Genomic DNA, 14,420 nt, shown 5'->3' on the forward strand with positions numbered 1-14,420 from the left:
ATACTTTCGATGGTATTGTTTCCGCTCGGTATCCTCGACTCGACAACTCTTTCCATCTATCTCTGGTAGTCAACGCGGGCCGTCGGGCCTTTTCGACGCCACGTGGGCCTTCTGCCGATGGAAAGGATCCAGTTCAAAAGATGCCCACAATATCTATCCAAGTTTCCACATAGGGACAAGCATACAGTATCAACAGGTGCCTGTCTCCGGAGCACAACGAAGAAGACTATCCAGCTTGTGCTCAGTTCCGGTTGAAGAAACCTATCCGGAACCGAAGAGCTGCTCAACAAGAGATGCAGCGACAGGCATCTGAACCGAAAAACAATTTTTATGACGAACATGAACTTCCAGAGGCAGCGGACTCCGACCTAGAATTAGTCTCAGTAGAAGACCAGTCGGACTCCGATGACAACATCCCACCCGGGCAAACCGTGAGTACCAAAGCCCCTTCCCTGTCTCCACCTCCAGACAAGGGTCCGGTCAAAGCATTGCCTAAAAGCCTTAGCCGTGACTGAAACACTGCTTCAGAAGCCCCACCTTCCTGCTCGGCTCCGAAGACCATACCCAAGCCTTCCGGTACCCCGGGTCCCGAGTAAAACACTTACCAAAAAAGCCGTTGACTCAAAAACGGCCACAGAGCTGAGAACGGGCGCCGACATTAAAAAAGTCGTCGATCCGAAAAAGGCCTTCGACCCAAAGGTCGTCGATCCAAAGAAAACAGTCAACCCGAAAAAGGTCATCGACCCGAAAAAAGGAATCGACCCAAAGAAAGTTGTCGATCCGAAGACTGCCACCGAGCCGAAGAAAGCGGTCGAACCGAAAAATGCAGTTGAACCGAAAAAAGTCGTCGAGCCGAAAAAACACATCGAGCAGAAAAAGGCTGTTGACCCGAAAAGGACCGTCAAACCGAAAAAGGTCATTGAGTCGAACATGGCTGTCGAGCCAAAAAGAGCAGTGGAGCCGACGAAGGACGTAGAGCCGAAAAAAGCTCAACAGAAAAATAAAAGCAAGCAAGCGACCGATCCCAAAACATCAGCGCCGAAGCCACGGACAGTGGAAGAAGAGCTCTTTCAGCCTGATCCTGTGAGCCCAGACCAAGATGGACTGTATATAGAAACTGATACCGGACATATAGCAGTTTACAATAAGAACAAGAGAAGACTGGACACCGAGGCTCCTTCTCCTGTTCCTCCTAAGAAAAAGGACTTTGGGACATCCCCTTCTAGACCTTTCACACCTCCTCCTTTCACTCCTAACATGCCTTATGTTCCATATTCTCCTACACCTCCACACTATGATGAGGGAGAAGACATGGGTGAAGACCCTCAACATATTTTATAGACCCTAAGGGCAAATTCGCAAACGGGTGATGCCCCACCTCCTGACAAGTAGTCAAAAATCTTAGAAGCCTCAGGGAAAAGAGTGGGCTCTCAGGCAGCAAATACCTGGAGAATTGCCAATACACAGGCTCTCCTAGAACGTTATGACAGAGCACACTATGATGAACTGGAGGGATTATTACAACACCTACCAGAACCCTATGAAACAAAAGCTAATGACCTAAAATAGGAAGGGAAATTCATCACTAACGCATCCATAAAATGCGCCCTTGATGCAGCTGATAAAGCCGCTAGGTCTGTCAACACTAGTGTGTTGCTACGCTGGCATGCCTGGCTCCGCATCTCGGGTTTTAAAAATGAGGTGCAATCTACCATACTCAATCAACCCATTAACCAGGATTTCTTGTTTGGCCCTGCAGTTGATACCATCTTAGAAAAGATGTAAAAAGATACTGACACCGCTGGTAATAACACCAGAGCCTCCACAGCCAACAAACAGTGACTTGTTCACACTCCCTCCGGACCACTTAACATCAGTCGGAGGCAGAATAACACAATTCCTACCAGTCTGGAACGCCATTACGACAGACAGGTGGGTTAGACAAATTATCCAGTATGGTTACTGCCTGGAACTCACTTCTACTCCACCCAACATACCGCCCAAACACTGTCCAATGTCCAAAGAAAACATCACACTGTTAAAACAAGAGGTACTATCTATGCTGGAAAGGGGTGCCAGAGAGCCAGTACCTTTTCAACATCAAGGGACAGGAGTATACTCTCTATACTTCCTCATTCCCAAACAGGAAGGATCCCTCAGACCAATATTGGACCTCAGCCCTCTGAACCAATACATACTCTCAGAGCATTTCCATATGATCACTCTACAACAAGTACTCCCACTACTCCAGCAAGGCGACTTCCTTGCTACATTAGACCTCAAAGATGCATACTTTCACATCCCTATACATCCAGCTCACAGGAAATTTCTCAGGTTAACAATAGAAGGTCACCACTATCAATTCAAAGTTCTCCCCTTCGGGGTAACTACAGCACCAAGGGTTTTTACAAAATGCCTAGCTGTAGTAGAAGCACACCTTAGAAGGCAACACATCCATGTGTTCCCCAACCTCGACGATTGGCTCATAAAAGCCAACTCATACGCACAGCGTGCAAGCCATACGTCGCAGACAATCCAGCTACTGCACAGTCTAGGATTTTCCATAAATTACCCAAAATCACATCTGCAACCTTCCCACATACAACAATATCTGGCAGCAACAATAAATACCTCAGTGGCGAAGGCATATGCAAAGCCAGCCAGAATAGCCAACATACAGTCGTCTCTCATTCAAATATTTCAGCCACAACACTCCCTGCCAGCTCGAGTGCTCATGCAGCTTATAGGTATGATGGCCTCCTGCATATTCATTGTCCCTCATACTCTACTTCAAATGCGTCCCTTACAGGAATGCCTAGCACGGCAGTGGAACCAAGCTCAAGGACAACTAAAAGACCTAGTGTTGGTAGACAGTTGCACTTACAACTCTCTGCAGTGGTGGAACCCACAAAACCTTTCCAAGGGGCGACTGTTTCATGAGCCAGTTCCACAAGTAGTATTAACAGCGGACGCACCACTGGCAGGTTGGGGAGCCCATCTCCTTCAATACACAGTCCAAGGTCTCTGGACAGTCAAGCAAAAGACTCTACATATAAACCACTTAGAGTTACTAGCAGTATTTCTAGCAATGAAAGCCTTTCAGAAATACTTGCGCAACAAGGCTGTGTTAATCCGGACGGACAACATGACAGCCATGTACTACATCCAAAAACAGGGAGGGGCACACTCTCTGCAGCTATCTCACCTAGCACAGAGCATATGGAGGTGGGCAATTCCAAAGAACATTTTTCTCCTGGCAGAACACCTCCCAGGTATAGACAATCAGATAGCAGATCTACTAAGCAGACATAGTCAACAAATACACAAATGGGAGATTCACCCTCAAGTTCTACAACCTTTCTTCCAAAAGTGGGGACATCCAGAAATAGATCTTTTCGCCACAAAAGAAAACTCAAAATGCCCGTCCTTAGCCGCCAGGTTCCCACACCCGTTGTCACATGGCAATGCGAGATGGATGAACTGGTCAGACAGATTTGCGTACGCTCTTCCACCAACCCCACTGATTCCATTAGTGGCACGCAAACTAAGGCAACAGTTGCTCACAATGATCCTGGTTGCTCCCACATGGGCAAGACAGACCTGGTACACAACGCTCCTAGAACTCTCAGTAGTTCCTCATCAAAGACTGCACCTTTTGCCACAATTGCAAACACAGAACAATGGAGAAATCAGGCACCCAGATCCCAAGCAGATGAACCTAGCGATCTGGCTCCTGAGGTCTTAGAGTTCGGATATCTTAACTTGCCTCCAGACTGCTTGAACATTATCAAGGAAGCAAGGCGTCCCACTACCAGAGCATGCTACGCAGCTAAATGGAAAAGATTTGTAATGTATTGTAATAATAACCATATCAATCCATTAGATGCCTCCATCCGAAACATAATCTGTTACCTGCTACATCTTCAAAGATGTAATCTAGCATACTCATCCATAAGGCTACACCTTGCTGCTATCGCAGCATATCTTCAAAACAGACATGTGTCCCTGTTCAGAATACCACCTATCAAAGCTTTTATGGAAGGACTTAAAATAATTATCCCTCCAAAGCATCCACCTTCATCAGTCTGGAACATAAACATAGTACTTACCAGACTCATGGGACCACCCTTCGAACCACTTCATTCATGTGAACTACAATTCTTAACATGGAAGGTGGCATTTTTAATTGCCATTACCTCCCTCAGGCGGGTGAGTGAGCTACAGGCACTAACCATTCAGAAACCCTTCATGCAAATACACCACAATAAGGTAGTGCTTCGTACAAACCCTAAATTCATGCAAAAAGTTATCTCCACCTTCCACATTAATCAGTCCATAGAATTGCCAGTTTTCTTTCAAAACCCGCAGTCAGTGGCTGAATGAGCTCTTTACACACTAGACGTTAAGAGCCCTGCTATAATACGAGGACAGAACTAAATAATTCAGAAAGACAAAGCAACTATTTGTTGCCTTTTCACCACAACATAAGGGTAATCCCATTTCTAAGACCGGAATAGCCAGATGGATAGTTAAATGCATTCAAATATGCTATCAAAAGGCAAAGCGCACTTTAACAGTTCCCCCAAAAGCCCACTCAACGCGCAAAATGGGGGCATCCATGGCTTTCCTAGGAAATATTCCTCTAGAAGACATATGTAGGGCAGCTACATGGTCTACCATACACACTTTCACTAAACATTACAGTGTTGACGTGCAAGCTAAGCAACAAGCTGCTGTGGGCCAGGCTGTCCTTAGAACTCTTTTTCAAACCACTGCAGCTGGTACAGGCGACCACCGCTAGAGGAGAAACTGCTATACAGTCTATGCTAAGATATGAATTCAGCAGCCCACATGCCTCGAACGGAAAATGGTACTTACCAGTATGCATCTGTTCTTGGCATGTAGGGCTGCTGGCATTCATATTGCCCACCCTCCTCCCCGGGGTCTGTCACAGCTGCAGGGTTATCTTCTTAACATACATTTACATGGTCATCTCTTACTTCCCTATACTCCATCTTTGCCACACTGGCGAAAAACAATCTGAAGATGGAGAAGATGCCCATGCGCACTGTAGTCTAGGGGAGGAGTCACCTATCTCGTGATACTTCGAAGACTCTTCCAAGACCACAAGGTGCAAACATCCGGACCCAACACTAGGCGGCAATTTGTCGAATTACATTGAACAAGTAGGTGGATTAGATTCTTCCCAGTCAGGTTTTAGGCCAAGACACAGCACCGAGACCACCTTGTTGTCAGTCGCAGACGATCTACACATGTTCCAGGATAAAGGCCATTCAGTTATCCTGGTTCTGTTGGATCTGTCTGCGGCGTTTGACACCGTGTCACACAACATCATGACCACTAGGCTAGCTAACATCGGCCTGGAAGATAAGGCGCTGGCTTGGCTGAGGAGTTTCCTGACAGACCGCACCCAAAGGGTCACCCTGGGTGCTTATCGGTAAGAGGAGTTGGGGGATCTCTAAGGGGGTGCCACAGGGCTCTTGTTTGAGCCCTACCCTTTTTAACATCTATGTGGCCCCCCTAGCTAACATCATGAGGTCCCATGGTTTCATCCCAGTGTCATACGCGGATGACACCCAACTCCTCTTTCCTTTTAAAATCCTCACGGCTGAGGTTAGGAACTCCTTTGCTCAGGGGATGAAGGCAGTGGCTCACTGGATGGCATCTAACTTCCTGCAATGTAACGTTGCTGAGACGGAAGTGATGCTGTTTTGTGAGGCCAAACTTCTGTGGACCCCTGACTGGTGGCCTCAAGATCTTGGCCCAGTCCCCGAGCCCAAGCAGGTGGTGATAAGCCTCTGCGTCCTGTTTCCATATCATTGGGATGCTACGGAAAGTATTTCCTTTGCTGCCAGACTCTACTAGAAAAACCTTGGTGCAGGCTCTAGTATTGAGTCGCCTGGATTACTGCAATGGGCTACTACTGTCAGCAAATGAAGCAGTAATTTCCAGGCTTCAGGTGGTACAAAATACCGCTGCTCGCCTTGTTCTAAACCGGCCCCCTCGCACCCCCTCTAAACCCCTTCTGACCATGCTGCACTGGTTATCCATCAAACAGAGGGTGAAGTTCAAAACCTGCTGTATAATACACAAATGTTTACAGGGGAAGGGCCCTGCTTACCTGTCCAATAAATTCTCCCTTTACACACCCACGCGCTGAGATCTAGTGAACACGCTTTGCTGCGTGTACCTAGAGCAAAAAAAGCAAGACAAGGAGATAGAGCCCTTTCAGTTGCTGGCCCAACTCTATGGAATAGTCTCCCACTAACTTTGAGACTTTGTAAGGATCACCTCCCGTTTAGGAAACAATTAAAAACTTTCCTATTCCAAAACTGCTAGCATTCACTGCCAGCACTCGTTATTTGCATTATGGCTGCCAAAGGCACGGAGATACTCCTTCGGGAGTCGATCCCAGCGCGATACAAACATGCAAAATAAATCTATGCTAAGAAATGAATGTCAGCAGCCCTACATGCCAAGAACAGATGCATACTGGTAAGTAGCATTTTCCTTTTCCTACACCTTCCAGTGGAGGTCTTATATCATCCTGGTAGGAAGCCACATTGGATGTTGGCCCAAATGGCAGCCTTCAAAGAGTAAGCCTCCTTTGAATGTCAAATGGTGACCCCACCAGAGAGCAGCTACACGTTTGTTCAGGTAGACAGGTTGGCGTCTGGGAAACATTGAACAAACCTCTTTTTTCATAGGGGTATAGCCCACAGGTAAACACATCTCACGGGCGGGCTGCTGAGCTAGACACCCTAAAAGAGGAGCCGAACTTCTTGGGAGTGAGCAGAATACAGCACTCTGGGAAAGCTGGGTGCCATACTTCAAAAAAAGTTGTAATCAGAAAGTGACCTTCCCTGAAGGCATTTCCTGGGCATAAAAGGGGCTCCCCTGGCACCTAGAACTCCGCTCTCAATTGCCAGGAGAAATGGTCCACAGGAGGATTGCCCTTCTGAACCTGTAACTGGCAGAGCAGAGCCTGCACTGAAGTTGGAGTGGACCTGCTGCTCATTGGGCTAGAGAAAGAAATTACTGTTCTGCCGTGTCCTACTTGTGTAGAAATCGTCCTCCCGAGCCCAGTTAGAAGCATAGAGTCCAAGAATCAGTTGTCTGAATTGCTGTTCACTGCACAGGGCTGCAAAAGCTAAAGAACCCTGTTCAGGTGAGCTGATAGACTAGATTGCCACTGTGCTGCCTAAGCGACCAGAACCAGGCGCTCAAAAGGTGTGCCTAAGTGACCCCGAGAGTCGTGGGAGGGCTGTGGTCGCCCACAAGGAGAGTTATCACCAAAAGAAGGAAACTACTAAATCTACTGTGCCGGGCGACAGGATTTATGCTGATCCCGAGAGGACTTTGAGGCACGTTGACCCCTGTGGCCTGAACTATCTCACCAGAACCGAGGAGTAGCACCAGTAAGATCCCCATTAACTGTATAGCATCTTGAGCATACTTAAGTATTTTCAGCTTCCTGTATCCCTTGTATCAGGACCATTTCATAGAAGTCAGTGGCAAGTGGCCATTGACGCTGAAAGTGGACTGAAGCCTGCTTTCCTTGAAGAGGTAACTGTTTATTCAGCCCTACTGGTCCCCTTGACTGACTCCATGTCGGAGTTGGTCATCCAAAGTAACTCTGACTAAACCCATACCAACTTGCCAAAGTTTTAAAATATTATTATTTAAAGGTTGTGTCCAATTCTTTAAACTTGCCAGTGCTTGTTTGCGGTTAAGTAAAATGTCCTGATTTATTATTTCTTGTAAAATCCATATCTCTGAAACCTTCTGGTGGACCTTTTTCATTTTGGTGTCCATTTATTCATAAAAAATATCATCTATTTTTATAAATTGGTGTTGTATTTCTTGAGTGTTGAGTTTCTTTCTTTTTTAATTGTTGTGATACTGTTTAAATGCTTTACTCTTGTTGTTCCTTTGTGTAAGCCTGACTGCTCAGAGCCACATCTACCAACAGTTGGGCTAAGGTTTTCCAAGCGAAACTTGGGTGGTCCTAAAGGTAAAAAGGCATTGGTACTAAAAACGTTAACTTGTTATCCACTTTTGGGTTTGTTGGCCTTTCATTTAACGTATATTGGTTCAAATGTACTTTTCTGTAATTCATACAATTACTGATACGCTCTTCAAATAATTCTATCCAAACGATCACATGTCAATGTTTTTCCCCTTTTTCCCTCTGCAAAATCATTTATTCCGCTAAACCAATCACCACATCTTGGCTTGGATTCCCATGTGCCATCATTAGACCAGGACAATTTTGGCATGGAGCCATTTTGGAGTGGACGTTTCCCCAATGTGCTTTACAGGTCCCATGAGGGTCAGTCTTGGCTTTTATTCTCTTACTTCAGTGTCCCTCTACTTCTGATCATGCCTGCAGACCCTACCTGTACACTCACTGACCCACAAGTTTACTGTGTAGATAAAGTCGCTATTTTCGGAGTCCTTGTGGGTGCTCTGCTGAGTGAGAGTGCTAAAGCTCCCTTCTCTTATACGTTACTCTTTATGTCCCATTTTCATAGGGAAATCAGTTGCCTACATGCCCTATCCGGCCGAGGTGAAGCGTGCAATGGAGCAGGATGCACAGATGCAAAATGCAGCAGCAAGTTCAGTGTCACCATACCGACTTTCTCCAAGGGAAGTTAGCAAAGTCTCGCCACAGCCTGATATGGGTGCTGTTCGTTACAGCGCACCTCCAGGTAAATACTCAGTTCTCGTTTGATCTTTTATAGGGCTGTTTAAATTGTATTTTAAATTACCCCACCATTAAAAAATATACAGCTGGTTGACACATGTTTTTTGCTTAGTTTTTAGAATTTTTCTTCCGTCTCAGACCGACCATGACTGTGACTCTTTATCAGTTTGTAGCTGTTTGGTGCTCTTAATGAGATTCATTTGTGGATCACTAACTTAACACGAAAACTAAATGGCACTTCTGGTATTGAAACTGCAGATTACCCTACCTGTTTTAATTTTGATTCAATTTGGTGATCTAGATTTGTTGTTCAGTGTTTGAAGATTGCTCAGGCGTAAGAGAATACTAGCAGGGAACGTCTTCCCAGCATTACATTACTGTGATATTCCAAATCATGGACATACTGATCTCATGACTAGTACCTTTATAAGGTCTGCACACTCCAAAGTTGGATGTTCTTAATTCTTTATAAAACATGTTGTTTTGCCCTTGACAATCCAAAGGTCTGCAGTCCCGTCCTATCATTGTTGGTTCATATCAGAACTTATATGCACGCTTTTGGGGTCTGTCTTGGGTTTGTGAATGAACTGCTAGCAGAGATTATGAACAACATCCTTCGTAATGTAATGCCTTAAGTTATTGCTATATGGATCTGATAGACATGTAGCTGCAGAGTCCTTAACTTAAAATTTCTCCTAGGCGCCAGTATGGATCAGGACATTTTTCAGCAGAACCTCGGTGCGCAGTGGGACGGCGTCGTACAGCTCAGTAGTGATGTCCATGGATATGACGTCAGTGGAGTCATTTAAGTTCCCTCCGTCGCGCAGACGCCAGTTTTCTTCTTTTCCATGCTGAAACGCAGATCCAGGAGAACAGATTCCTCTGGCCTCTTTTTGTTTTTTGGCCTTCTCAACACCTTTTGTATCTGGAACAGTGTGCCGATACTTTCTAGCTTTAAAACGTGCGATACCTGTACACGGCATATGTCGGATCCACATACCATTTGTATACAGTGCTTGGGTGAGCACCACAACTCCGAGGAGTGCGACGTCTATAAGAGTCCGAAGCCCAAGTCATTACAGGAAGGTCACATAAAGTTGCTACCTCTGAGACTGTCTCGTTCGGAGTCCAAGCGGCTTCGATCTTCGCTCTGGGACTCCTGCTCAGGGCATGTCGCGGAGCCTTCCCGTGGCCGTCGCTCATCAAAATCGCATTGGAAGGGATCGAAGTCATGGAGACTTTCGGCCTCGTGAAGCCGTGACGCTGGTGACTGTTTCTCCCGGTCCTTAACAGAAGCAGTTGCGCACGAGTCGACCTACAGTTTTCCACCATATCCTGTTGAGGGGGCAACTATGGCCCAAATGGAAGTATATTTCCGAGTTTTACAAGCCTTTTTTGTGTCAATATCTCTCCCTGGTGCGCCATGAATGGCAGGGGCCAACCTTGCTTAGGACACATCTCCCCATATGTACATCAGAGGTCCCTCAGGTCATCTTCAAACTACCTCATGTAGACGTTGAGGATAAAAAGGTCAAGATGGGGAGAAAGATTCTTCTCATACCTTGTCTCGAAGCTCTGGAATTCCATGACCACGGAACTGAGACTGCTGAAAGATGAACACAGTTTCAGAAAAAAACTTAAGACATGGCTGTGCCAATGATGATTCTTTCAGTTTACATCACTACTACTACCTCTCTTCAGGGCTGGCAAGCCTCTGGGCAGCCATGCGCTCTATAAATCCCCTCAACATAAACACAGGTGTAAGGGACAATGATTCGAAATTTGCCGCTGGATTCGCCCTCTGCGCCGATCGAGGACCCTGGCTCCGTAACTTGAGGCGTTACGACGTCAGGAAATAGCCCAGTGCGGCTTCCTTTTATGACGTCAGTAGCATTCACAGAGGGGGACTTGTCACCACCTTGATGCTGTGCAACACGAAGACACCCTTAGTGGTGGATGTCGATACTTCGACGTCTCAACACCATTTGGCAGAGACACCCTTAGTGGTGGACGTTGACACAATGCCGTCTCGCCGTCAGTCAGCGGCAAAGACCCTGTTTATTGCCACTGAGGCTTCTGCTCCATGTCGTCTACAAATTGAGGAAGAGTCCACTGTGATTGCTATTTCCACAGTGTTGCTGGAAGAGTCTGCAGATACTGGTAGGGTTGAGCATTTGGCTGCTCTTGGCCAACCTAAGGCAGGAGGTTCTTTGGCTTTTGGGGGGCAGAGGGGATGTTAGTCTTCAACCGGCCCCTACCTATGATTTACCTCATAGAGTAGCGACCGAGGCTAGTGCGTAATTTGCTGGGGCTGCTGAAATTCTAAAGTTGCAGCCTCCAGTGGTGACTGTGCCCTCTGACCTTTTGTTGGATCTGCTACTTCAAGGAGGCACTGGGATTGAGCCTTTGCTACCTTTCGGAGAGTCGCTATACAACATTCTTCTGGGAACATGGGCAAGGCCAATGTCAAGAGTCTGTTGACACACCGTCATTGACCTGCTCCAGATTACCCTGTTTGTCTTTCTCAACTCCCTAGAGGGCTCCTTCTGCAGGCAGCTTCGGCTTCGCTGAATTTGGAAGCTCCTCTATTGCTTCCACCGAGCAGGGTGTCTCGGTGGCTGGAGACGTGTGGCTGAAATTTGTTTGCGTCCACTAGTTCGGCCCCAAGATCTTTAAACACGTCCTGTGTGTTTGGAAGGGATTCTTTTGCCCTACAGGATTCTGTCGACCGACTTCTTACTTCACTTCCTGAAGGATTTAGAGCTGATCTCTTTTAGCTTATGTAGGATGGTCATGAAATGGCCAAATTCACTATCAGGTCTGCGATGGACATAATGGATTCCGTAGGTAGAGCTATGGCTAGATCAGTAGCTCTGCGGAGGCACACTTGGTTGCGTGATTCCAGTTTTCCTAAGAATGTTTGGAAGAGTATAAAGGACTTGGCTATTGACGGAATCAATTTAATTTGATAGCCATGCTGATTTCGTAGTCCAGTGCTTCATGACTGGCAATTTGATTGGACCTCATCAGGTCTCTTGTAATTTATTCTATAGTCTTCTCTGCCATGGTCCCTTTGTTATGGCCTTCATTGAATTAGTAGTGATGGAGTGTTAGCACTACTTTTGACTTATGAGATGATTAGTCTCCGGGCTTGAGTCTTTTATTCCGGGGTGGTTTTTGTAGCGGACTTAATTTTATTTTCAATTATCTCTGATTAAGAGCTAGCAAGAGATTATACCCCTTTTATAGGTATGTGAACTACTCAATGTGGCATATTGGGTTGCTATTGTATACCTATCCAGGAGTACTACCTTCGTAGTGTATTTCTCTCCTATATTATCTCTGTTATACAGCTGTGTCCTCCTCAGACTTCGTGTTATGCTCTTCTAAGGACTATTGTAGTGAGCTCGGAGCTCTATTTTCTTCTTTTGATGACCTTTCACAGGTTTCTGTAGCATTTTGACGCATCTGCGGTTTTCCCAAACTAGTGGCTTTCCTGCGATATTTTTTTGCTTCAGGATGTGGAATTCCTATAGCCCGACGCCCAGGACATATTGTTTGGGGTCAAGGGCAACAAGTTTTAATGTGTATTTTGTCCTTGGGACAAGTAGGCCCAACCCCCTGCAGCACAAACCCTTTGGCTGCCAGTTTGCAGTAGCACATTAAGGGCCACGGGAGAGCACTGCCTGAAGTTAAGTTATTATGTGTGTGCCTATGTTAATGCTGTTCAAACTGGTGTTTATGGTTCATTAATTGAAAACCTTTATTAGGGTGAGCGCTCTAAGTAAATGTAAGTTCTGACTGCACTACTGACAGTGGTTACAGTATAAAAATGTGTACTCACGGTTTACAAGTTTAGCAATTTAAGGCTATGCATAATGCTCCCAGAATGCTCTCTGATTAGATGCAAATATTTTCAGAAGCTTGAGAGCAAGATTAATGACTGCTTTCAAAATAAAATGTTCCTAAAAAAATGAAAGTAGGAAAAAAGAAATTTTGCGAAGCTACTGTGAAATTTCAGGTACAGTTTATTTGCAGCATCATTTAGTAAAATGTGTTGATGCATGCTAGTATTTCGCAAAAATCTTCATGTTGGAAAATCAGTGTAACCAGTTTCAATAGGATTATGAGAAACATAAAAATAAACAAGCATTGGCAAAGCCAGTAGGTCTGAAAATAGTGGTCAGCTTTTTAGTTTTGCCAATATGTGACTTGTTTTGGCATGGTTTTTGTAAAGCCTTCTTGATGTGAGAGCTGACGGGCCCTCACTATTATAACAAATATTGGCAAACGCAAAAACAAATTGGTCTATAAAAAGCACACACTGCCACATTAGTTACTGCCACTGAACAAAACTACTTTGTGTGCCAATATACTCCTTGTGAAAGAGCTTAATGCGGTCACTCACAGTGAAGCCAGCCGATGCAGAGAGAGGGAGAGAGAATTTTAACCAACACAAAAGGTTGTGGTTAACGCCAGACCAAATTAGGGGCCCCAATATTAAAGAAAGTCTCAAAAGTGCACCCTTGGTAAATGTCCTTGCATTAAATGCAGCTATATGGCTTTCGTGAATTTACAAGAATTTATAGTCGTAGGGCAAGAAATGTACTCATGGCAAATATTTGTGAACTGCAGTTTATCATGAGCAAATATGCATGTGTAGATTTGCTCATGCGAAAACCAGAGAGTTTGCAAGGTCCTTTTCCCATCAACCACTTTTTTCCCAACTCTGGAAGAAGGTTTACGTCTGCCATTGTCAGGAGTAAATTTCCAACATTTCTTAGTATGGGAAAAGATTAGAGAAGAGCTTTTGAAAACCCTTAAAAACACCCTTAGTAGATTTGCACAGACTTAAAGGGTATTCCAACCCTTGAACTATTGCTTACCACAACCTTCAGTCCCAGTATGTAGATCTGCAGAAACGTGGCAACATTAAGGGATTGCTAGTATTCAAAATATTCTATGGTATGAGCCCTGGCATAATCAGAGAAGCTATATAAGAGCTCTTTTATAATGATATTGCTGCCATAATTTGTCGCCGAACCACATGGCACCAAAGGGACAAGTGGATTTTGTTACAGGACAAGTAGATTTATGAAGCAACTGGCCCCATGGACAAGTAGATATTTTAATAAATTCCACACCCCGCCTTCTTTAGTGTACTAAGCGTTTATTTTCAGTGCATCAGAACTTTGAAGAAGTTCAGCAAGATGAAACATTGTTCTAGTTCAGAGTTTACTTTTTGCATTTGTTGGATGCTATTTGCCCTTGAGATATTCCTTTAGGGTAAAGAATAGTATTTAGTATAGACATGTTTATTATCCTTAAATTCAGGCAATACCTATCCATGCTTCATATTGTTGTGCAGTATCTGAAAGAGACACGTTAGTGATAGATTCCTTACCTTAGAATATCCCCAGGCATCAGACTGGATCCCAAAAGTTTGGCTTAGCAGTACCTTTGCGTTTCAGTAGGTGGCGTCCTGCGGCTCCGCGTCTATCACTAGTGTCAGCGCTGAGATGACGGAGAGTACTTGGGCGCCACCATGCGGGCTGATGTCAGTTCTTTCTTTTTCCGCGCCAGTAAACTCAGATCAGGATTGAGCACGTACCTTGGTCTCTTTTTGACCAATATTTTGAGACTTTTGTCTCCCCTCTTTTCTCTCGGTGCACGTAAGGATGCCCGGCTTTAA

General features: G+C 45.2%; 1 protein-coding gene across 20 annotated transcripts in view; it reads left to right on the plus strand.

Annotated features, from left to right (window-relative positions):
• Positions 1–14,420, plus strand: part of NCOR1 (nuclear receptor corepressor 1) — a 1,907,529-nt gene that overhangs the window by 1,161,065 nt on the left and 732,044 nt on the right. For 11 of the 20 annotated variants that reach the window (XM_086955042.1, XM_086955041.1, XM_086955040.1 and 8 more), the window contains 2 exons: positions 8,282–8,353; positions 8,556–8,732. In XM_086955042.1, coding sequence (XP_086811168.1) covers positions 8,282–8,353; positions 8,556–8,732 — 249 coding nt within the window. The remainder of the gene's footprint in view (positions 1–8,281; positions 8,354–8,555; positions 8,733–14,420) is intronic. The other 9 variants (XM_086955046.1, XM_086955058.1, XM_086955048.1 and 6 more) reach the window with 1 other exon arrangement.

This window comes from Lissotriton vulgaris, chromosome 2_1 (genome assembly GCF_964263255.1).
Source record: "Lissotriton vulgaris chromosome 2_1, aLisVul1.2, whole genome shotgun sequence".
NCBI classification, from domain to species: Eukaryota; Metazoa; Chordata; class Amphibia; order Caudata; family Salamandridae; genus Lissotriton; species Lissotriton vulgaris.